This window comes from Muscardinus avellanarius (assembly GCF_963383645.1).
Source record: "Muscardinus avellanarius genome assembly, chromosome: 12".
Classification (NCBI taxonomy): domain Eukaryota; kingdom Metazoa; phylum Chordata; class Mammalia; order Rodentia; family Gliridae; genus Muscardinus; species Muscardinus avellanarius.
This window is the reverse complement of record NC_137798.1, coordinates 94,507,777-94,531,724: the sequence shown is the minus strand read 5'-3', so window position 1 is coordinate 94,531,724 and position 23,948 is coordinate 94,507,777. Positions and strand designations below refer to the sequence as shown.

At 40.3% G+C, this 23,948-nt stretch overlaps 1 protein-coding gene across 6 annotated transcripts in view; it reads left to right on the top strand.

Annotated features, from left to right (window-relative positions):
- Positions 1–23,948, top strand: part of RPS6KA5 (ribosomal protein S6 kinase A5) — a gene marked incomplete at both ends in the record, with an annotated part of 202,523 nt that overhangs the window by 130,072 nt on the left and 48,503 nt on the right. For 3 of the 6 annotated variants that reach the window (XM_080708031.1, XM_080708030.1, XM_080708029.1), the window contains 2 exons: positions 2,313–2,420; positions 22,801–22,884. In XM_080708031.1, the coding sequence (XP_080564157.1) occupies positions 2,313–2,420; positions 22,801–22,884 (192 nt within the window). Of the gene's footprint in view, positions 1–2,312; positions 2,421–22,800; positions 22,885–23,948 lie in introns of those variants that run through there. The other 3 variants (XM_080708028.1, XM_080708027.1, XM_080708032.1) reach the window with 3 other exon arrangements.

Genomic DNA, 23,948 nt, shown 5'->3' with positions numbered 1-23,948 from the left:
CAGAGGGGAGGCTATAAGAAGGTGGGCAAGGGAAGGGTAGGTGAGCCCAGAGGGGAGGCTATAAGAAGGTGGGCAAGGGAAGGGTAGGTGAGCCCAGAGGGGAGGCTATTGAGAAGGTGGGCAAGGGAAGGGTAGGTGAGCCCAGAGGGGAGGCTATAAGAAGGTGGGCAAGGGAAGGGTAGGTGAGCCCAGAGGGGAGGCTATAAGAAGGCGGGCAAGGGAAGGGTAGGTGAGGCCGGAGGAGAAGCAAGGCTGGACAGGTGTAGGGAGATGAGTGCAGGAAGGAAAGAAGTGGGAATGGACCACGATGAGGGCCAGGGTACAGGCCCGGGACAGGGCCGCAGCGCAGTGCAGAGGAACAGAGCAGTCCCGCTAAAGATAGGGGACACACCTTTGTGGTTCTTTTTTAGAATTTCAGTGTGATCACAGCCATGTTTATTATTTTGTGAGATATAAAATAGCTATGTATTTTATAAGAAACATATTGGACCCAAGATGGGCTGCAGACACTTTGAAATTCACTATTGATGTAATCATTTATAGTATAAAAATAATGGCAAAATTCATCATAAATTCAGAGTAAAAACTAAACACAAAGCCCCAAATGAATAAGCTATTTTTAAGAGTTTTTATTTTATGTGAAACCTTAATTCTATTCATTCTGTTTATTAAAGGAAAATCCATGAACATTTGTTATTAAGCAGTAGTAAGAAACACTGAAATAGAGAACATAATGAATTATGGATATAAATAAAATTGATGACGGAATGAAAGTATTATAGCAAATCAGATCTCAGCTAACATTTTCTTTATCTTACTACCTTTAAAAAGGCACAGTAACACAAAGCCAGCAATGTCAGTCTTGATGTAAACACTAACACTGGGCTTCACAGGAAGAGACCAAAATGGAAATTTACTTGGAAGTGATGAGGTAAATCAGACAGTAAATTATTTGTTCATAAAAATCTTTTCCTCAGCTACTTAGCGAGGATCTTCACAACTCAGTGAGACCTTGTTTCAAAAATAAGAAGACTGAAAAAGTAGGGCTGAGGGTGTAGCTCAGAGGACATTGCCCCTGGGTTCCATCTCTAGTACCAAAATAAGTAAGTAAGTAAGTAAGTAAGTAAGTAAATAAATAAATAAATAAATAAATAAATAAATAAATAAATAAATGACATGACTGGGTGTGGTGGCATATGCTTACAATCCCAGCACTTGAAAGACTGATAGAGGAGGATTACAGATTCAAGGCCAGCCTCAGAAACTTCAACTTTCAGCAACATAACAAGACTCTATTTCAAAAATTAAAAAGAACTGGGGGTGTAGTTAGAGATAGAAAGACCCTGGGTTCACTCCCCAGTGCAAAAAAAAAATAAAAAGACTACTTGTTAGATACATGCAATGTTAAATGGCTGATCAGTATAGACTCTCTAGGCAGCAATTTCAAGCATCTCGTATTTACCACATAATTATTTTCTCTTGAGCTTAATTTGGTTGTGTTGTTTGTACGCCATGGCCCTAGGAGATCCTACTATATACATGTGCCATAGAGCCTAGCTGTATAGCAGGCTCTCACCTGCAGGTCACTGCAAGTACACTCTGAGGTTTGCACAATTACAGAACCACCTGAGGATGATCTTTTCAGAACCTAACCCTGTCATCAAGTAATGCTTGACTATATAAATGCTATTTAATTGATTTGATTTTTTTTATTTAGAACTAAAAATCAGCTAAAATTTGCCTAGGATCTTAGGAACCTATTATTTAACAAGCCTTTAGTAATTGTTAATTTGGTATGTGGCATTGTGCAGAATCCTGGATAAATGCATTAAAAGTAAAAACAATATGAGTATATCATGACAAACAGGAAATACTTAGAAAAATATTGGTCATTTAAAGGTAAGTACCGTGTAAACATAGGTGCTATGGGATGAAAAACAAGGAAATGACCCGAGTGCGGTCTAATTAGTAGAGCTTTCTGAGGCCATTACCAAGTAATGGACAGGAATTGGCAAGAAGGCACCTGAAGATCATCTAAGTGTGACATGGGGCGGGAAGCAGCGCCGTCAGCAGGGAGGCCTGCAGAAGCTAGTCCAAGGAGCAGGCCTCACTGCCAGGAGAAAGACGAGTGATCCGAGAGGCTCAGCGACCCAGCTGGCAGCTCTGAAACTGGAATTTATACTTTCCTGTTTGTCCTAGTGGTCACCAGGAACCACAGGATCCTGATGAGAAAAATACATTAGGATAAGAAAAACTGTCCGAATTGATTCTTTGAATGCATTTTTGACTGTATCTTTGTTTGTTTCTTACAGTTGGGGATTATATACCGTGACATTAAGCTTGAGAATATTCTACTCGATTCTCATGGCCATGTGGTGCTGACAGACTTTGGTCTGAGTAAGGAGTTTGTTGCTGATGAAGTGAGTACGGTATTTTAATTTGAAGTTAGTAACAGCAGAGTATGATCAAGAATGAAAATTAGCTGTAATAAGTCATACGTACCACATGGGTTGTGAACTTTTATACGGGTTTGTTCAAAGGAACAATTAGACTTGAATGACTGTAAGAAGAGTTTTTAGTTTAAAATGATCATGGAACCTTAGATTTACTACAATCCTTTGATGGCTATATCAGAATTCTTTAAATATTTTTAAGGAAAAAATCTGTATATCTTTAATATCTCTAACCTTCTATATAAAATAGCTAAAGTGTAACTAAAATATTAACTGTTTTGCCTATTAAGAAAATTATGGCTTAGATAGTGGCCAATAAAGAATCGTAAAACAAAGCACATACAATTTACAATTGCTGGGTAGGCTATGTCATGATAGCCCTTTGCATCTACTTGACAAGAATGACAAGGGTTTACTAGACCTAACTTTTTTATAATCTTGCTGGGTTTTGCTCGAAATGAACTAAAATTTAATGCTGGTTTTGGTGCAGATTTTAAATATGGAGGGCCTTACACTTTTTACAGTAATTAGAATTCGTTTAATATTATAAATTCATTTGATTACATTTAAAGTTATATGCCTATTGGTTGTGATTATGTATTATTTGTGTAGCAGTTGTGATAAAATTATATTTTACACTACAAATTATTTAAGATACCTAAGTAAATTTGATGCAGATTTTCTCTACTTAGATTATTTGTATAGAACATAAAATCATAGTGGAATGCTTATAATGAAGGACTTTGTTTTATGAAACACAATTGTTGGCTTCCAAATTAAGTAAAAATTGAGAATACCTAATCTGAAAATCCAATACTCAAAACTTTTTAAGCACTCATATGATGCCACAAGTGAAAAATTCCATATCCAAATCTCACAGTCAAAACATAGGCACACAGCACAGTTTATCCAGTGACCCCGCTAGACAAAAGGCCCTCTCAGCTGTGGTGTATCTTTTACACACACACACACACACACACACACACACACACACACACACACACAACACAGATTTCCCCATACAAGCCCACCATCCACAGAGGACGTGCCACCCCTAGGTGTCACGGCAGATTCCCCACGATGCCCCGCATGGGCCAAGCCCTGCACACATTACACACTGTGGTTTTTGCTTATTCTCTGCTCTGTGGTGTCAAGATACTGTTGAAAATGTTTTAAAAGGGCTACAGATTCTCCTCTGAGTATCAGTAAGAAGAAAAAGAGGAAATATGCATATGTATCTGTAGTACAGAAAGTCAAAGTGTTAGAGAACTTGGATAGCAATGTAATTGTGAAATGTCATCCTGGAGAATGTGGTGTTGAAATGACCATTATGTACGACCTGAGGAGACAGATTGATAAACTGCTGAAGTTCAGTGCTGAAAGTGATGAAGAGAAGTTAATGAAAAGTAGAAAACAGCACATAAAGCCAAAAAGGAAGCTCTTGATTGGGTATTGTAAGAACAGGTACATCGGCATCTCTGTGGACACGTGTCATACAATGGGATGCTGAGCACGAAACAAGCAAAGCTCTATTGTGATGAACTGAAAATGGAAAATAACTGAATATTCAGCAGGCTGGGTGCAGGAATTCAAGAAAAGACACTGCATTAAATTTTTGAAGATTTGTGATGATAAAGCAGGTGCTGATTGTGAAGCAGTGGGAAAATTCATTGACGAGTTTGCCAAGGTCGTTGCTGAGGAAAATCTGATGTGAGAACAAGTCTGTAAGACTGGTGAAACATCATCATCCTGGTCAAAAAAGAAAAATAAAGTCACAGCTATAGCTGACGAGACGGCCCCTAGAGGAATTAAGGATGCTAAGGACAGTGGCTGCCAGGGCGTGCCACCTCAGCGGGCACACGTGGCATGCAATTGGTGTGCTAGGCAAGGCTGGTGTCTCCACTGTTGCAAAGGAGGGACGGTCTCGCCATTATGCTAACAAACAGGCACGGATCGCCAGGGACCTCCATGTGGGTCGATTGCATGTTTTGCACCAGCAGCTCATGCTCATTGCAGGGAAACTAGACTGAAGATAAGATTTTGTGACTCCTTGACTACTGTTCTTTTCATCCTCCAGCTGAAGTTCTTCTCAAAAGTAATGTTATGCCAGGGACCAACTCCAATGTGACTATTATTTCAGCCAGAGAATTCGTAGATCACTGGAGAGTAAATACAAACATTTTCTTAAACAGCATGCTAGGAGCAGTGAGCAGGGCGTATGGGAAGGGTGCAGCAGGGGCGTGGCGTAGAGGGTGCCGTCTGTGCCGTTGCCGACACTTGGAACACTGGCTGAAGGCCTGCATGTGAGTGCCTGGCACAGCTTCTGGCCCACGACTGTTCAGTGAGGAGGATGAATGGAGCGGTGACTTTAAGGATGGCATATAGTAAGTGAGAAAAAAAAAATGTTTCTGACCTCCTTCGGAAGAAATAGATATCAAAGAAGTTTTCATATCAGTCACAAGGCCCCAGCTGTTCACTGGCCAGTGATTAAATAGTTGAAACAGTTCAGAATCAAGTTGATTGCGATCACAGTAAAAACGAAGATGACGGTGTTAACACTGCAGAAAAGGTACCAATAGACAGCCTGGGGGAAGTCAAGACGGACCATTGGAGGACTAGAGCAGTCTGCATGCGTAAAAACAAGAAACCAGCTCATACATTCAGAGATACTTCAAGGATGAGGATGACTGGTGGCGAGGTTGGGTGGGCCTTGAGGAAACGTTTTTAAATGCTCCCCATCCTTCAGCTCTCTTCCTGGTCCCTCAACTGCTTCTGGTGTTTCTTCTCACAAAGAAATAGAATACAGTGTAGAGTAATCTCTCCATGGAAGCTCGGCAGCGCGGCGGAGACCTTAGCTGCCGCCATTACTGTTCGGTGCTCAGGAGCCGGCATGAACTCCGGCGGGGCTGCCCTGCTGCTCGGTTACCCTGAACGCAGGCATTGCACTACTGTTGTGTCGTGTTTTTATTGTCAAGAACTTATTCATGAATAAATGAAAAAATGATTTATTGGTCAAATAACAATTAATAGCCAAGAATGATGGTAATGCCAGACAACCAGATTGTCCATATAGTGGCCGAAAGAATAGCACCTTAGCTTTCTGTGCACATGAACTTTGCTTCGTACTCAATATTGTTTAAAACATTGTATAAGCCGGGCATGGTGGCGCACACTTGTAATCCCCGCGCTTGGGAGGCGGAGACAGGAGGATCGCGCAGGTTTGAAGCCAGCCCCGTGCACTGGCTTAGGAGACCCTGTTTCCAAATAAAAATGTAAAAATAGGTCTGGGAGTGTAGCCCGGAGGTAGAAGGGCTTCCAGGAACCCCAGTACCACCAAAAAAAAAAAAAAAAGAATGCATAAGCCGGGCGTGGTGGCGCACGCTTGTAATCCCCGCGCCTGGGAGGCGGAGACAGGAGGATCGCGCTGGTTCGGAGCCAGCCACACTGGCTTAAGAAACCCTGTTTCCAAATAAAATATAAAATAGGTCTGGGAGTGTAGCCCGGAGGTAGAAGGGTTTCCAGGAACCCCAGTACCACCAAAAAAATTTTTTTTGTATAAAATTACCTTCAAACTATGCATATAAAGTACATAGAAGCCATAAATGATCTTCCTGCTTAGACTTGGGTTTCATTCCAAAGATATTTCATTTTATTATGCATACTTATTCCAAAATCCAAAAAAATCTGAAATTCAAAACACTTCTGGTCCCAAGAATTTTGAATGAGGGATAATCAACCCATACATGGATTTCTGATTGCTTTTTGGAATATTGCCAAAGCAGTCTTAGATGAGTGAGATAAATGGTGAAATTATAAAAACTAAAGAGTTTTCATTATATCTATATTTATTCGGTTCACTTAGACTTATTGTTCACTTATAAATACTTATTGAACGCTTCTACCATATTAGACAATAGACTGATTCATAAAATGAAAATGATCTCTGCCTTTATGAAGTTGTGGTTATAATAGAACATCATAGTTATGAAATAGAATAGATAAATTTTGAGGAATTTGCTTCCAAGTTTGTTTGTTTGTTTTTAGTTTATAAAGAATCCAAATTTATTCAGTTGGTGGTTCTGGAGGCTGGGGGGCCCAAGGGGTCAAGTGGTCGCACTTGATGAGGGCTTTTTCTCGTAAAAACTTTAGTGGCAACTTCAATAAAATGTAGCGGATTATATATGTTTGCTCTCACTTCCTTACTGAACCTCACTACACTAGTAGTAAAAGGCTAGCCATGTTTCAGTAGATGGGCAGCAAAGACTATTTATAAGTGATTTAGCATCCCTAAAACAGCTGAATCCTCACCCAGTAAATTGAGAGGCCTAATAGGTATTTTGCAGCTCTGACTCCCCAGAGATGCTCAGGAATTGAAGCCTCAGTTACCAAAGTGGAAGTGCGGGTAATGCAGGACCCAAGAGATTGGTTGGGAGTTTGTAGAAGAGGTAAGCCCAAGACCCTGTCTCTGTCCCTGTCCACTGGGCAACTGTGCCTTCTTTACACTCAGGAAGACTGAAAAGGTCCAATAGACAGGCTGTGGGCTCGGGGACGACGGGTACGCTGAGGGCAAGGGCACTTGAAGTAATGTGGGGGAAGCGAAGCGGCCCCAGGCGCTTCCCCCACCGCTCTACGCACAGTGGCTTCCCAGACAGGCGCACTAGGGCCAAGAGCACGACCCACAGCGCTGCCAGCGGGGGATGTCACAGTGGACCGGCCCGGCCAGGTCTCTACAGAGGAGCCTGCTTTGACAAGGCCGGCCTGTGCCACACAGCATGTTTGTGATGATACCACAACTTAGCGTATTTATATTTGTATTTCAGTATAACTAGTTTTCTCAATAGTAGTATGTGTTTACAAACATCATTCTGAGGAGTCCACAGCTTCAACAGACTGTCAAAGGACGCTAGGCACGTGGAGCGTAGCTGTCCCCTCATGGGAACCGATCACGTTTTTCTCTCTGTGGAACCACACATTCATCAGTTCATCGGCTTCAACAATATTTGTTGAGGGCTTTCTCTGTGCTGCATGTTGGGCTAGGTTCTGGCCAGACAACAATGAAAAGAATGATGTAGAATGTATAGGCACGTGTGGCTGATTATTCAGCAATAGGCAGGAACAGATCGGGCCCCGCGGAATAGTAAAATGTTAAAAAAAAAAAAAGTAAAACAAACAAGCAAACAACAACAAAAAAGATGACCAGAGTTTCTAGGTCTTACTACAGTGATACAAATTAGTCAGAAACTACATGCGTTGTGCAGCTCTAGTAGCCAGGTCCCTCCTCAGGAGAGAAAGCTCTTGTGTGTTCTGCTGGTCATGTCCACAGCTACCCCTCAGAGGATGGAAGGGTTCAATCCGATACCATAATCATTGAGTACATACTTATTTGAATACAGAAAAGAAATATTGGGGGTTAAGCTGGAGGAGAGAAGTCACTGATAGGCCTACTTCTTGTTCACTGAATACAATTAATCGGATGGTTAGCGTTCCAGATGCTAAAGCTTAGACCCCCAGCCCACTCTTCCTTTTGGCCCTGGAGGGCGCTGCCGTGCTAGGCTTTGAGGCTTCGACCCTCAGGGATCAGGTAGGAATTATCCTTTTGCAATATAAGTCCCCTAAAACTTGATTTAATGGTCCTTTGCTTTCCTGATTCCACCCAGCACCTGTTAAGAAATTTTCCCTATCTAGAACCTTTCTACTTTAAAAATATTCCCGTGGAATTATTTCTCTTTTGATTAGCTACCGTTCCTTTGGCTTTCAAATGTCATTCCAACTTACGTATATTAAAACAGTGTCTTTCTAGGAACCGTTTATTCTTTTCTCCATCTCTTCTGTACCTCCTTGGTTTCCAGCTTAAATATCTGTCTTAAAGTCCCGTCTCTCTTCTTAACTCTTCCTTTTACGTTGTTTCTTTCACCATTTAAGCATACCTAGCTTTTCCTATCTTATTTTTGTGTGTGTGTATGTGTGTAGGGAGTGTCCTGGGGATTGAATCCAAGGGCACTCGACTGCTGATCTACACCCCAGCCCTATTTTATTTTTTATTTTGAAACATGGTCTCACTAAGTTGCCGAGGGCCTCACTAAGTTGCAAAGGCTAGCCTCAAACCTGTTATCCTCCTACCTCAGCCTCCCAAGTACTAGGATTACAGGTGTGCCCCATTACTCTCCTCTTTATCTTAAATTTTTTAAATGGGATATGGGTGGATGAATAGACTAGCTGATAGGGAAAGAAAAAAATCTCAGAATCTCCATATTCCTCATCTCTCTTCACTGCCTGGCAGCGTTGAGCCAGAGGCGGCCTCTGGGCTTGGCCCTGTGACTCCACAAGTCCCTGACATCCCGTCCTCCTCTCTTTTATAAACAGGCTCTTGCTTCTCTGCTGGAGCCCCTCACAGCTCAGTCCTGGGTACCACCCTCTTGTTGTTCTGTACGCTCCTTGCATGCTGCCCATTTCTCTTCTGGCCTCAGGCCTCAACTGTGTCTCTAGTGTAGCTCCCCTCGGGTTCCTCAAATTCAGCATGCCCCGAACCGAACTGACCTTCTCCAGCCAGATCTGCTCTGCCTACCACCTCTTCATGTAGTGTAAATTCTGGCCTCATTCGATCTTGGAAATGGATTTATATTTAATACTCAGTAACTTACTTTTTACAGGTGTCCGAGGTTTCTTCTCATGGTATAATAATCTCTATATAGGCCAGGCGTGGTGGCGCACACTTGTAATCCCCGCGCTTGGGAGGCTGAGACAGGAGGATCGCACAGGTTCGAAGCCAGCCTCAGCTACTTAGTGAGGCCCTCAGCAACTTAGTGAGACCCTGTTTCCAAATAGAATAGAAAATTCTGGGAGTGTAGTCTGGGAGTGTAGGTCTGGGAGTCTAGTCTGGAGGTAGAAAAGTCCCTGGGTTCCACCCCTAGTACCACCAAAAATCATCATCATCATCATCACCATCATCATCATCATCTATATATTCATTTATTAATTCAAAAGATATTTATGGATTACTACTACCACTATGTATTCAGCTAAACTCTAGAAATATAATAGTGAATATAAAATTTTTTTTGTCTGTGTGAGCCAGTATTCTAGAGGAATTTGTTAAAAATTTATATAATTAGCCAGGCATGTTTGTTCACGCTTGTAATCCCCGCTCTTGAGAGGCTGAAACAGGAGGACCACACAAGTTCGAAGCCAGCCTCAGCTACTTAGTGAGGCTCTCAGGAACTTAGTGAGACCCTGTTTCCAAATAAAATATAAAATAGGTCAGGGGTGTAGCCTGGAGGTAGAAAGCCCCTGGGATCCAACCCAGTACCACACACACAAAAATTATATAATTATATCTAGAATAATACTTTGCCAACCTGGACTATGTATAGGATAAAATTATCTTATATTAGAAACCTTAAGTATCTTTCATATGATAATATATACTTTATACAGTTTGATACTTTAACTGGTATTCTTTTCTAGACCATAAAATTTGGTAAATCCCTTTAGAGTCTAAGAATAAAAGAAGACATTTCTAAGTATCTGCAGACTAGGATATATCTTCCATAAGGGTTTTGGGTTATTTTGGTTTTGGTTTTTTGTTTGTTTGTTTGTTTGTTTGATACTGTGGATTGAAACCAGATGTATTCTACTTCAAAGCTACACCCCCTAGCCCTACAATTTAGCAAACATTTGATGAGTTCTTACTGTTAGGCAGACAGTCTTCTGGGTATTGAAGACTTCAAAGGCCATTTTTAAAAAAGAATATGGGTAGCCAGATGTGGTGGTACTTGCCTATATTCCCAGTACTTGGGAGACTGAGACAGAAGGAATGCAGGTTTGAGGCCAGCTTCAGCAATTTAGCAAGACTCTTAGCAACTTAGTGAGATCCTGTTTCAAAATTTAAAAAACAAAAAGGGCTGGGATGTAGCTCAAAAGTAGAATGCGCTTGTGTTTAATCCTCAGTGGCAAAGAAAGAAAAATATTCATAATAAATGTGGGTAAAGTGAAGATAGCTTTGGCAAAAATTGTATCTTTTATTTATAATAAAGTAGTGAAGTAATGTCCAAAATTATACTTTTATGTTTTATTACTCTATACTTAAGTATGTTTTATATACTTTATGTTTTCATTATTTAGCAATGAATGTTTGAAAATTTTTATAACAGATCATTAATGTGAGTGCCAAGTAGATAAATAAAACTCCAAATATTAGTCAAGAAAAATAATGTCCCCAACATTCAAAGCCAGGGTAGCTGAGTTAATTATAGCCCGTTGCCATGGAATCTATACTTAAAGGCAAAAGGCCTGTGAATTGATGGCTATTTTCTCTTTCCAAAAATAGAAAAATATTTGATTTCTTTATGCTTGCTACTCTGACTGGGGTTAGATGGAATCTCAGTGTAGTTTTGATTTGCATCTCCCTGATGGCCAGTGATGAAGAACATCTTTTCATGTATCTATTAGCCCTTTGTATCTCTTCTTTTGTGAAGTGTCTATTTAGTTCATTTGCCCATTTCTTGATTGGGTTGTTTGTTTTGCTAGTGTAGAGTCTTTTGAGCTCTTTGTATACTCTGGATATTAGCCCCCTATCAGAATGGTGGCTGGTAAAGATCCTTTCCCATTCTGTAGGCTTCCTCTTTAGGTTATTGATAGTTTCCTTTGATGAGAAGAAACTTTTTAGTTTGATGTTATCCCACTTGTTTATTCTTGCTTTAATTTCCTGAGCTTTGGAGGTTTTGTTGAGAAAGTTACTGCCTGTGCCAATATGTTGTAGTGTTGAACCTATGCTTTCCTCTACTAGCTTCACAGTCTCAGGTCTAATTTCTAAGTCTTTGATCCATCTTGAGTTGATTCCTGTGTTTGGTGAGATATAGGGGTTTAGATTCATCTTTTTACAAATGGTTAGCCAGTTCTCCCAGCACCACTTGTTGAAAAGGCTGTCTTTTCTCCAGCGTATGTGTTTGGCCCCTTTGTCAAAGATTAATTGACTAAAGATGTGTGGGTTTGTTTCTGTATCTTCTATTCTAATCCACTGGTCAGTATATCTGTTTTTGTGCCAGTACCATGCTGTTTTTACTACTATTGCTCTATAGTATAGTTTGAAGTCTGGGATTGTAATGCCTCCTGCGTGTTTCTTGTTATTGAGAATTGCTTTGGCTATTCTAGGTCTTTTCTTTCTCCATATGAAATTCATGATTAATTTTTCTAGGTCTCTGAAGAATGTCACTGGTATTTTAATGGGAATTGCATTGAACCTATAGATCAGTTTTGGCAGAATGGCCATTTTGATGATATTTATTCTGCCTATCCATGAGCACGGGAGATCTTTCCATCTTCCAAGGTCTTCTTCAATTTCTTTCTTTAATGTTTTATAGTTTTTGTTGTAGAGGTCAAATGCTGGCGAGGATGTGGGGAAAGAGGAACTCTTTTACACTGTTGGTGGGAATGCAAACTAGTTCAACCACTATGGAGATCTGTGTGGAGATTCCTAAGAAAGGTGGGAATAGATCCACCATATGATCCAGCTATACCACTCCTGGGTATCTTTCCAAAGGAGTTGAATTCAGAGAACTACAGCAACATATGCATACCTATGTTCATAGCAGCACAATTTGTAATAGCCAAAATATGGAACCAACCCAGATCACCATCAACAGATGAATGGATAGCAAAACTATGGGAAATACACACAATGGAATTCTATTCAGCCATAAAGAAGAACAAAATTATATCATTTGAAAGAAGATGGAAAGCCCTGGAGAACATTATGTTAAGTGAGATCAGCCAAGCACAGAAGAAGAAGATACATATGTTTCCTCTAATATGCCCAAACTAGGAAACACAAAGAATACCAGAGGGACTCCAGATATTGAAGGGGAAATACTAGCTAAGTTTGGATGGTAAGATAGGAGAGGAGGAAGGCCGGTCTCGATTAATAAGGGTCTACACTTGAACATGTGTAAAATTATGAATAAGACATGGTTAACCTGGACAACCATTGGTGGTGGTGGGGGAAATGTGGGCGGGGGGGGGGGGAGGGCACCAAATATAGTGTAAATGTATACTATTTATGTTCAATAAAAAAATTGTTATAAAAAACAAAACAAAAAATAAATAAATAAATAAATAAATAAAAACAAAAATAGAAAAATAAAAAACGTAACCTTTGCTCAGTTCAGATACTGTTATTTATTGATTAACTCTTTGATTATAAAAGAGGCATTTGAGTATAGTGGAAAGAACACACATATTGAAGTCAGGGGATTTTTTTCTGTTCTCTACTGTCCAGCAGTGTGACATTAGCAAGTGACGTAGTCATTAACCCCTTTGATTCTTAATTTCTTCCCCTGTGAAATAATATTTATATCTCATAGGATTTCATACCAACATAATAATGTACCTGAAAGTACTTTTTAAATGCAAAATACTATATAAATATCGATTTCTATTTGTATGGAGTACTATTCAGTTTTCAGATTGCCGTAAGCAAAATTAAAATGTACAATTGAGAACCTTATTATCTTCTTTGTTAGAAAGTTTTAAGTTGAATCTTTCTCCAACAGACGTGTAGTTAGTAATGCCATTTGCAGATTTCTACTCTTTTCATGTGCGTATCTCAGATGCCTAGGTAAGGGTCCGGCTCCATAAGCACTTATTTGCTCTCAGGTACCATTTTGGTCACCTCTGTCTCTTTTCCTGATTGATTATAGTGACGTTTCTTTTTTTCTTTTACTTGCATATGTTCCTAAAAACCTATTAGGCTTCTGTTAATAAGTCCTCTCAGCCCCTTTCCAAAATCACTGACTCTAGGGTGGTTTTAGTTATTTTAAGGTAAACACTATTAGAAAAGCAGGAGATACAGAATGAAAGTATTATTTGTAGCCCCAAGTTTCCCTTATTTCAACTGATTTCATAAAATTTTCAGATGCTAACTTATCCTTATTTGTTTCTACCCCCAAATACCAAAGCAGAGACCTTTGGTCTCCTCTAAATGACAGGGGCAAATAGAAGTGGCTTCACAGATAGATTCCTCTATGGACTTTTTATGGCAAAAATTATTGGTTCTTATAAGTTTTATTCATATACTGTTTCTTTCTCTTTTTCAAGGCAGATTCAATGTAAATAACATCACAAAGCAAGCAGGGACAACTTTTCTTTCATTTGTGGTACTGGGGATTGAATCCAGGGGCATTCTACCTCCGAGCTACACCCCTAGTCCTGTTTCATTCTTTACTTGGCAGCAGGGCCTCACTAAGTTGCTGAGGCTGGCCACAGCCTCCCAAGTACAGGATTTCAAGAGTGTACCACCATGCCTGGCTTCTTTTTTTCTTTTTTCTTTCTTTCTTTTCTTTTTTTTTTTTTTTTGTACTGGAAATTGAACCCAGGAACATTCTACCTCTAAGCTGAGCTACACCCCCCCAACCGTATTTTATTTTATTTTATTTTTTAAATTTTGAAACAGGGTCTTGCTATGTTGCTGAGACCAGCTTTGAACCTGTGATCCTCCTCTGGCTTAGCCTCCCAGGTCCTGGGATTACAGGTATGTGCAGGCAGGCACAACTTCTGAATTGAATTATTATTATTATTATTATTATTATTATTATTATTATTATTTTGGTACTGGGGTTCCTGGAAGCCCTTCTACCTCCGGGCTACACCCCCAGACCTATTTTATACTTTTTATTTGGAAAGAGGGTCTCTTAAACCAGCGCGGCTGGCTTCGAACCTGCGCCATCATCCTGTCTCCGCTGCCCAAGCGCGGGGATTACAAGTCTGCGCTACCACGCCTGGCCTGAATTGAAATTATTTTCACAGAAATTTCTAAGTATTATATATTCTACTTGTTCAAATAACGTTATGTATTTTTATTTCCTTGTAAACTGTATTTAGCAGACACCATTTATCTCTTTACTTTTGCTTATTTGCTTGTTTTCGTCCTGGTGGATAGATACGGGAAGCTGAGCAGGCTCTGCAGTGCTACCGCTTGGCCTGGCTTCTGCAGAAGGTGCTGCTTGGGCTGGCCAATGGAAGAGGCCTTCCGCGGCTCCAGGGAAGGGACTTTCATGTGTGTTGCTGCCAGGAGTCCACTAGAGGGCCCACTGGCCCTGACATAAATGGAGGAGGAAAAGGAGAGGGGCGGGAGGGAAGGGAGGAGAGAGGGAGATACAGGTTTTAGGTTGTTATTGTTGTTGTTGTTTGTTTGTTTTTTCCCTAAGAAAGAAAGGAAAATGATTTAAAATAATGTTGCGTGTCAAGGACTTTCGAGGAGAATTTAGCAAAAGATAAGATTGTGTAAGTAGGATTAATAAACATTTATATTATATATTATAAATTCTAAGTATTTATATTATAAAATATTTAAATTATAATAAAAATAATATAACTGTACCTGTTTACTCACTGTTCACGTTTTCAGTTATCATTTTGCAAGTTTTCCCACTCAACACAGTTATTGGCTGACAGTCTGCAATAGTCCAAGCCCTGTAGTGTGTAGGTGTTAGGATCTAATGATGAGTAAGATAGGCAAAAATTCCTCTCTGCACTGGGAGGCAGACGATAACAAAGTAAATCTATGTAAAACACATATGTAGTCTATTAGAGAGTAAAACGTTGCAAGGAGACAGATACAGTAGGAAAGAGGCTAGAAAGTACCAGGGAGAGTACAGGCTGCCCTGGGAAGTCAGGTGGTTAGGAAGTCCCGCGCCAACAAGAGGACACTTGAGGAGAGACGGGGGAGATGGGAGGAGGAGCCACTAGCTACCTTAGGAGGGCGACTTCTAGGTAGGCAAACCAGCCAGTGTGAAGGCTTGAGATGAGGTGGTGCCTGGACTGTGGGTGGAACGAGGAAGTGGGCGTGGGGGTGGAGTGAGCGAGGGTTAGAGTAGGAGGAAAGGACACGGATGTGATCCTGTGGAAGAAGGATCCCGTAGACTGTGCAGGGCGTTGAAGACTTGTGAGAAGCATGATTTCTCTGTGCAAAATAGGGTACTGAGTAGATCAGACTTATTTGGAAAGAAGATTCTGACTGCTGCGCGTGGAAGTCCCGTAGCAGGGCAAGTCTAGAAGTGGCATGTGGTTAGGAAGAGGTCGGCGAAATTCCAGCAGGAGATGGTTCTCAGACCATGGGGTATCCGCGTAGGCTGGAAGAGTAGTTTGACTTTCCTTTTATTTTGGCATTGGAATGAGCTCTAATGTGGGGCATGAGAGGGTTAGCGAAAGCTAGGGTAGCTCCAAGACTTTGGGCCCGAGCAGCTGAGAGGATGATGCCATCACCTGTGGCAGGGCACACCTGGGGTGGGTGAGGAAGGGGTTCAACTGGACAGGCTGAGTGTGAGTCGTCCAGGACACATACAGGTAGAGACGTTGACAAGCAGAGGGATATAAGAGCATGAAAATGGGAGAAACATCTGGGCTGGATATATCAGTTTGGGGTTTGCAAGTTCTCTTTGTAGGTGATGTTCATGAAACAAGTGTGAATATCAACAGAGTAAGTGTAAGTAGGAAAAGATAAAAGGACAAATCTGAGATCGGGGCTATTTCAGCATTAAAAGTCTAAAGTAAAGAGGAGGAGGAGCCGGCAAAAGAGAAAAGGGGGCCGGGAAGAAAACAGGCGAATGTGTTGCTTAAGAGCCAAGTGGGTAGATCACGGTGGTGCACGCCAGTAACCCCAGTACTAGGGAGGCTGAGACAGGAGAATCGCAGGTTCAAGGCCAGAGCATGATAATTTAGCGAGGCTCTTTCAAAATAAAAATAGGGCTGAGGATGTAGCTTGGAGGTAGAGTGTTCCTGGGTTCAACCCTCAGTATCACCAATAAATAAATAGGATAGAAAGAAAGAGAAGCCAAGTGAAAAAGTGTCCCAAGCATGAAAGTGATTAACTGACGGTCAAATACTGTTATAGTGAGGACTAAAGATTGGGCATGGGCTCAGTTTATTTATGTAAGAAAGGCTAGAAATAGACTTACTGTCAACCTCAATAGATAAAAATAAATAAAAAATAGTGAAATAATTGTGTGGTGAGCTTAGCCGAGGATGAACTGGGGTCAGGAGAGGTTTGTTTGCTTGTTTTAATATGGGAGAAATGATACTTGATGTCATGTGGTGGTTGGAACAGTCATAAAAGGAAGTGGGAGGAGACGGAACGACACAGGAGGGGGCCTTGCTGCGACTCTGCCCTTGGAGGGGACATCGGTGTGTGGTGAGGGGTGTGGTCCAGAGCTAGTGGCGTGGGCAGCTCATCCTAGAAACAGGGAGAAGGTTGCGTCTCTGGGCACAGATGTGAGCGGACCGTGGCGGCAGGGGAGCTGATAGATGGTGCTTTATGGTTGCTTCTATTTTTCCCACTGGAGAGAATGGAGACACTGGAGGTTTAAGGAAAGAAAACGTAAAATAGCCAAGTAAGAATGTGGAAGAGTGAATGGAGCAGGGACATAGGTGTTTTTGCTGCTACGCATTAAAGGTCCACTTGAGGTCACCCGGGTAAAGTGGAATCGGTCAGCCCGAGTGTATGCTTTCCTCCCACCACGTTTAGCTGTGCGGGTGCGGGTGCAGAGTGAATGGTGGATTGAATTTAAAACCTTGTGTCAGTACCCTTACTTCATATGTTTTATCCACGTTTTAAATACATACAATTTTGCCTGTCTCTGTGTTTTCTTGGTAGTGTTGTGTTTTCCCCTCATGTTGCTGATTGGTGGAGCACTGTACACGTCCTAGACACTCCTCCTTCGTGACTGTGTGTTGTAAATTTATTCTTCATATCTTTCACTTGTCTTTTACTTTGTTTGTTGAGAGATTTTGTCATCATCAGATTTGACATCTAAATATAATTATTCTACTAATCTTTTAGGGTTTACATTCTCTGAATATGTTTAATTTTTAATGGTCAAAAAACAACATGGCCGGGCGTGGGGGCGCACGCATCTAATCCCAGCATCTGGGAGGCTGAGACTGTAGGATCGCGGTTCGCGGCCAGCCTCGGCTACTTAGTGAGGCCCGCTGCAACTCAGTGAGACCCTGTTTCAAAATAGAGAATAAAAAAAAAAAAAGGGCAGTGGTGTAGCTGGGAGGTAGAATGTCCCCTGAGTGCCATCCCTAGGCCCTCAAAATAATAATAATAATAATAATAATAATAATAATAATAATAAAAACCATAACATGAAGATTTCTATCTTAACCGTTTCTGAGTGTACAATTCAGTAGTGTTGGTGATACTCTTCTTGTGCGAAAGAAAAGATCTGTAGAACTTTTGCATCTTGCCAAACTGAAACTCAGTGCCCATGGCACATAACTCCTCATCTTCTCTGTATCCACCTGATCCCCTGCCCTGGACCACCATCCCACTTTCTAAGAGTTCAACTATTTTATTTTTTGTGGTACTATGGATGGAACCCAGGGAATTCAACCCCTGAACTACACCCACAGCCCTATTTTTTATTCTTCATTTTGAAACAAGGTCTCACTAAGATGCAGAGGGCCTAAGTAGCTGAGGCTGGCCACGGACCTGTGATCCTCCGGCGTCAGCCTCCCAAGTACTGGGATTACAAGCGTGCGCCACCACCCCTGGTGAGTCCAACTATTTTAGATACCTCATGTAAGTGGGACTCTATAGTATTTATCTGATTTATTTTATTTAGCATAACGTCTTCAGGGTTAATCCATGTAGCCCATGACAGGATTTCTTTTTTCAATTTTATTCCGTGGTATTTATATACCATACTTTGTTCACTTCTCATCCATTGATGGATATTTGTATTTTTTCCACCTCTTGGCTGCTATAAATAATGTTTCAGTGAACATGGGTCTATATCTTTTTTCCCCTTTTGTAGTACTAGAGATTTAACCCAGGGGCTTTCTCGCTCTGAGCTGTATCCCCAGCCCTATTTTATTTTGAAACGGGATCTCACTAAGTTTCGGAGGGCCTCACTAAGTTGCTGAGGCTAGCCTCAAACCCACAGCCCTCCCTTCTCAGCCTCCCATGTACTAGGGTTGTTGATGTACGCCACCACACCCAGCTTACAAATTGCTCTTCACATCCTGATTTCAGTTCTTTGGGGTAAACCCAGAAGTGGAATTGCCGTATTCTGTGGTAAATCTATTTTTAATTTTTTGAGGAAATTCCATGCTGTTTTTCATACCATTTCCACCATTTTACAGTTCCTATCAAGGATTCCAGACTTTCCATATCCTTTTTTTCTTCTTCTTTTTTTCTTTTTTTATTGGCGCATTGTATTCATCCATCATAATGGATAAAAAAAAAAAACTTGTGTAGACATACATGCACATACCGTCCAGATCCTTGCCAACACTTGTTATTGTCTATTATTTTGTAATGGCGGTCATCCTGGTGAAGTGATATCTCATTGTAATTTTTCTTTCTTTGTGGTACTAGGGATTTGAACCCAAAGGTGTCCTACCTCCAAACTACACCCACAGCCCTATTTTATTTTTTTATTTTGAAACGGACTCACTAAGTTGCCGGGGTTGGCCACAAACCCATGATCCTCCTGTCTCAGCCTCCCCAGTACTAGGACTACAGGCCAGCGCCACCATGCCTGGCTCACTGTAATTTTAAATTGCATGTTTCAGTGATTGGTGAAGCTGTGCCTCTTTTCTTATGCTGTTCCTCATTTGTACAAAATCTTTAGAGAAGTTCTGTACAAGCCCCTTGCTCAGTTGTTAATTGGATTATCTGGAATTTTTTGTTCTTTTAGTTCTTTCTTCTGGATATTAACTCCTTATCATATATATGAGGTGCAGATACTTCTGTAGGGTGCCTTCTTATTCTCTCCATTCCCTTTCACTCCTAAAAGTATTCAAGTTTGATGCAGTCACAAAATTATCACCCAAGTCACTGACATGGAGCCTTCCCCTGTGCTTTCTTCTAGTTTGGGGTATAAAGGTGGGCATTCTGTTTTTTATATGTGGATAACCCAACAGTTCCCTTTTGATCATTCGCTGAATGGTTAATCCTTTCTGTGCATCTTGTATCAGATGTCAGGTTCCCACACATGCTCTTCGTCTGTTTCTGGCCTCTGTTGAATTCCATTTGTCTGTTTGCCTCTCCCTGCTTCGGAACCAAAGTATCTTATGTCCTGTCACGTTGGAGGGCGTCTTCAGCATGGGAAGGTGCGGACTGGTTCCTCTCCACCCTCCCCCGGCTGCCCTCTTCTTTCCCTTCTCTTGGCTGCTTCTTGCTCTACATGAACTGTGGAACTGGAATTATAAGTTGATTTGGAAAGCACTGCAATCTTTGGATATTGAGTTTTTTAACTAATGAATTTTCATCAATGAATATTCATGTCTTCCCATTTATTCAGTTGTCTTTTTTTTTTTTTTTTTTTTTTTTGGTGGTACTGGGGTTCCTGGAAGCCCTTCTATCTCCGGACTACACTCCCAGACCTATTTTTACATTTTTATTTGGAAACAGGGTCTCCTAAGCCAGCGCGCGCGGCTGGCTTCGAACCTGCGCGATCCTCCTGTCTCTGCCTCCCAAGCGCGGGGATTACAAGCGTGCGCCACCACGCCCGGCTTCAGTTGTCTTTTATGTTCTCCAAAAATATAATTTTCTCTATAATGTTTTATACATATATCATTGTATTTGCTTCTATTTACCTTATGATTTGTATTCCAATTATAATCATTGTCTTTCGAAAAATTAGAATATGTTTTTCTTGCTAAGACATAGGGATATTGTTAATCTTATATATACTAATACTAACTTATGGGTTCACTTGAATTTTAATGTAAATGGCTATATTAAAAGAAAAAAATCAGGAAGCTGGGCGTGGTGGCACACACTTGTAATCACAGCATTCGGGAGGCTGAGACCGGAGGATCGCGGTTCACGGACAGCCTCAGCTACTTAGCGAGGCCCTTTGCAACTCAGTGAGATCCTGTTTCAAAACTTAAAAAAGGACAAAAAAATAGGGCTGAGGGGTGTAGTTTGGAGGTACAGTGCTCCTGGGTTCCATCCCCAGTACTGCAAATAAAAAAGGAAAAAATCAGAATTACTATTTGTAGGTAATAATGGCTTTGTTTCTTTTCAATTCACCTACCTTTTAGCTTGTATGTGTTTGAGACAGTTGTTTTGTTTGGGGTTAGTTTGGTTTTATTGCTTTGTCTACTAAGTTTTATACTTTGTATATATTCTTCTTTATGTTAAAGGGAATGTGCTTTACTATGGCATTTAGGTTTTTGGTAGATGAATTATAATCTAGTAGGGTTTTTTAAATTTTCACATGTTACATCATCTTCCAGTTCCTGGAGCAAACTTTAGTTTTCATGACACATATTTTTACACATTGCTAGATTTTGTTTGCTAATATTTCATTTAGAATTTTACTATGTTGATAGGTAATTTTTATTTGTAATATTGCTTTTGTCACATTTTGGCCTCCAGGTTTGCTAATACCATAAACTGCAATTGGGAGAGTTCACAGAGGCCTCTAGATTTATTTATAGGTATATTTGGATTCCTCTGAAGCTTAAGTGAATGCACTTCATTGGCAATCAGGGCTGATGTCCTTCCTTTTCCTTTTCCTTCTTCCCTCCCCCTTGTGAGTGTAAATAGCTCTTGTTAAAATTATCTATAGGTACATTTGGATTTTTTAAGTCAAGTTTGGTAAATTACTATATCTTTAGAGAAGACTTTGTTTCTTCTTAAATTCTGTGAGGTCAGCTTGTTCATAGAATTCCCTTATTTTTAAAAATCCCTACTGTAACTTTAGTGATGTTTCAGTGAACAGATGAATGCAGCCTAAATACACGTTCCTTGTCGAAGCAAGTCCAGTAAGATGTTAAAATTATTCCTTGCCTTTTGTACACAAATTTTATGTCAGATCTCTTTTATTTAGCGCTAGTGTTTTTAATAGTTTGCCACAACATTAGCATTTCATCCTGAAATGATGAAACAGAAATAAAGATGTGGTATATAATTTATATGAACTATTCAAGAATGTTAATTTTATTTCTCTTTTTTTTGCACTTCTAGGGATTGAACCCAGGAACTCTTGCATGACTGACAAATACTTTATCACTGAGATACATCTCTAGTCTCCCTCAGTAAACATTATTCTGATAGCACTGGCACACATCTCTAGTTCCAGTTGCTTGGGAGGCTGAGACGGTAGAACCACAGGTTGGAGTCCAGGCTGGGCAACGACTCAGTGAGAGCCCGTCCAAAATAAACAAGAAAGAGACTGGGGATGTAGTCAGTGGTAAAGTACACCTGGGTTCAGTTTCCAGGAACAAAAAATGAAAAGAGAAATTCCATAGATATAGGCATGCTTGAATTCTTTCTTTTAATTTTGAGGTGGAATAATAATCTTTTAGTAGACACAGAAGGTAAAAAGAAATGGGTCGCAGGCTGTATTAATTGAACTTTTATTTATACTTGTGTGTGTCCATTGCAGTAATGGTTTTAATTCGTGGTGTTTGCGTACATCACAGTTATTGTCTCTATGGGATTTTGAAGTCTTGCTGGTGAAAGAGAGCAAAATGCCAATTGGAAGATCTCTCTAAGAAGTACTAGTTTCATGGAAATAACTTTTGAAATATCTTAATGGCACCAAAGTGCCACTGAACCCGTCCAGCCTTACGAATCGATTCTTCATATATGTCTGCATTACAACATACCCTTACTCTCCCTTATTGCGTTGGAATGAGTCAGTTGGTTGTTTTAAAAATTACTTAAGTTTTGAAAATTAACTTTCAGGGCTCATATATTAATTTGGCCTTTCGAATTTTGAAAGTTCTATAAAATAAAAACAACTATCTTTAATAAGACAGTCTCCTTTTTAAAGACAGTTTTATTCTTCATTAGTTAAGTATATCATTAGCACTGCCAAACACATGCAGGATGATGAGGTAAAAAGATATATTTTTCATTCTGTTTTCATCTTTGAGTTCCACTCATCTTCCTTAGCATTCAGTTCTCCTTCCTCCTTCACGTTTCCCAGTGTTTTTCAAATCTTGGCTATCTGGAGGTAGCCACTCTATTAAAGTGTGTATTCGTTCATGTTATGGGGCTAAGTACATTCCTAAAGAAGAAATAGTTGAAACCAAAAGCTGAAATACACATATACCCAAAACAAACAAAAAAAACGAGGAACCATGAACGGATGGATTCATGGGTAGTTGGTGATAGAGTTTCAGACGGGAGGCATCTGTCTGAGAAGACATTTGTCCGGAACTCCTCCTGTGTGGGTGACGAGGTCTGTCCAGGTGAAGACGGGGCTCAGGCCAACTGTGCCCCTGCTTTGCTATTTCGGTGTGTACCTCAGCTGCTGATATGTATTATCTGTCTCCTTTGGACACTTGTCACGCTAGGTTGAAATCAAATCCCTTTTTTGTTTGTTTGTTCAAGACCGAAAGAGCATATTCCTTTTGTGGAACTATTGAATACATGGCACCAGATATTGTCAGAGGGGGAGATTCAGGACATGACAAGGTATGTTCTATTTTTGGTATTTCTTTGTATATGTTACGTCCATAAAATGTGGAGTGAGAATCCCAGTCAGTAGTCTTAGGCACAGTCTTTTCAACAGAGCCCTTTCTGGTGTTGTCTACCTCCTTTGTTTCTCTCTTTTGCTTTTTGTGTTCTAACTCCTTATTAGGTCTACTGTTTGGGAGGAAAAGATAATAGATTAAGGCATTCTAGGTTTCTCTTTCTAAATGTTTTATTGGTGAGGATTTTGTTTTTTAAGGTAACACTTTTATTAAGGTTGGGACCTTGAAGCTGACAAATTTTTCAGATAATTCCTCACTCATTTCCATTGAAAGGGCAAAGCACCATTATGACTCCGTCTTTTAAAATTATTCTTTGTTACATGTGACCTTGGTCTTTTCAAACACAACTGAACCACAGCACAGTACAGAAGTGGCACTGAATGCATAAGCTTTGCCCGTGGTTCCTCTGAGCCATTATAAATGATTTTGGACAGTGGACAGTGCTTTATTGGCAAAATTAACTTCTGCTAGAAAAATATACAGAAACATGTTGTCATTGGTACCATCTTTAGTCAATATTTGCTCTCAATAGGTCATTGAGAGATTACTGAAAAGGTAATCACTCATATTTTCTTATTCTCAACTTCTGCTTTTAATTTTATAGGGATGCTGATGACTTTATTAATTATCTCTCCAACAAAGATATTTTAACAACCCTTAGAAGAAAAACTCCTGCATTTCAGATAGTTTTTCTAACTCTCTAAAATCTGTTTTTTACCCCTTTACATACTTTTTTATGTGCAAATTGAAGACCCCTAAGGAAGTTTTCTAAGTAATTATGTTATAAAATCTAGATCATTTTTTGTCCTTTCTGCATTAAAGTGTAAAAAAAAATTCTCTATTTTTTAGTTGTTGTTACTAAGGATTGAACCCAGAGGCATTCTACTTCTGAGCTACACCCACAGGCCTTTTTATTTTGAAGCAGGGTCTCTAAGTTGCTGAGGCTGGTCTCAAACTTATCTCAGCATCTTAAATACTGAAATTATAGGGTGTGCCACCATGCCT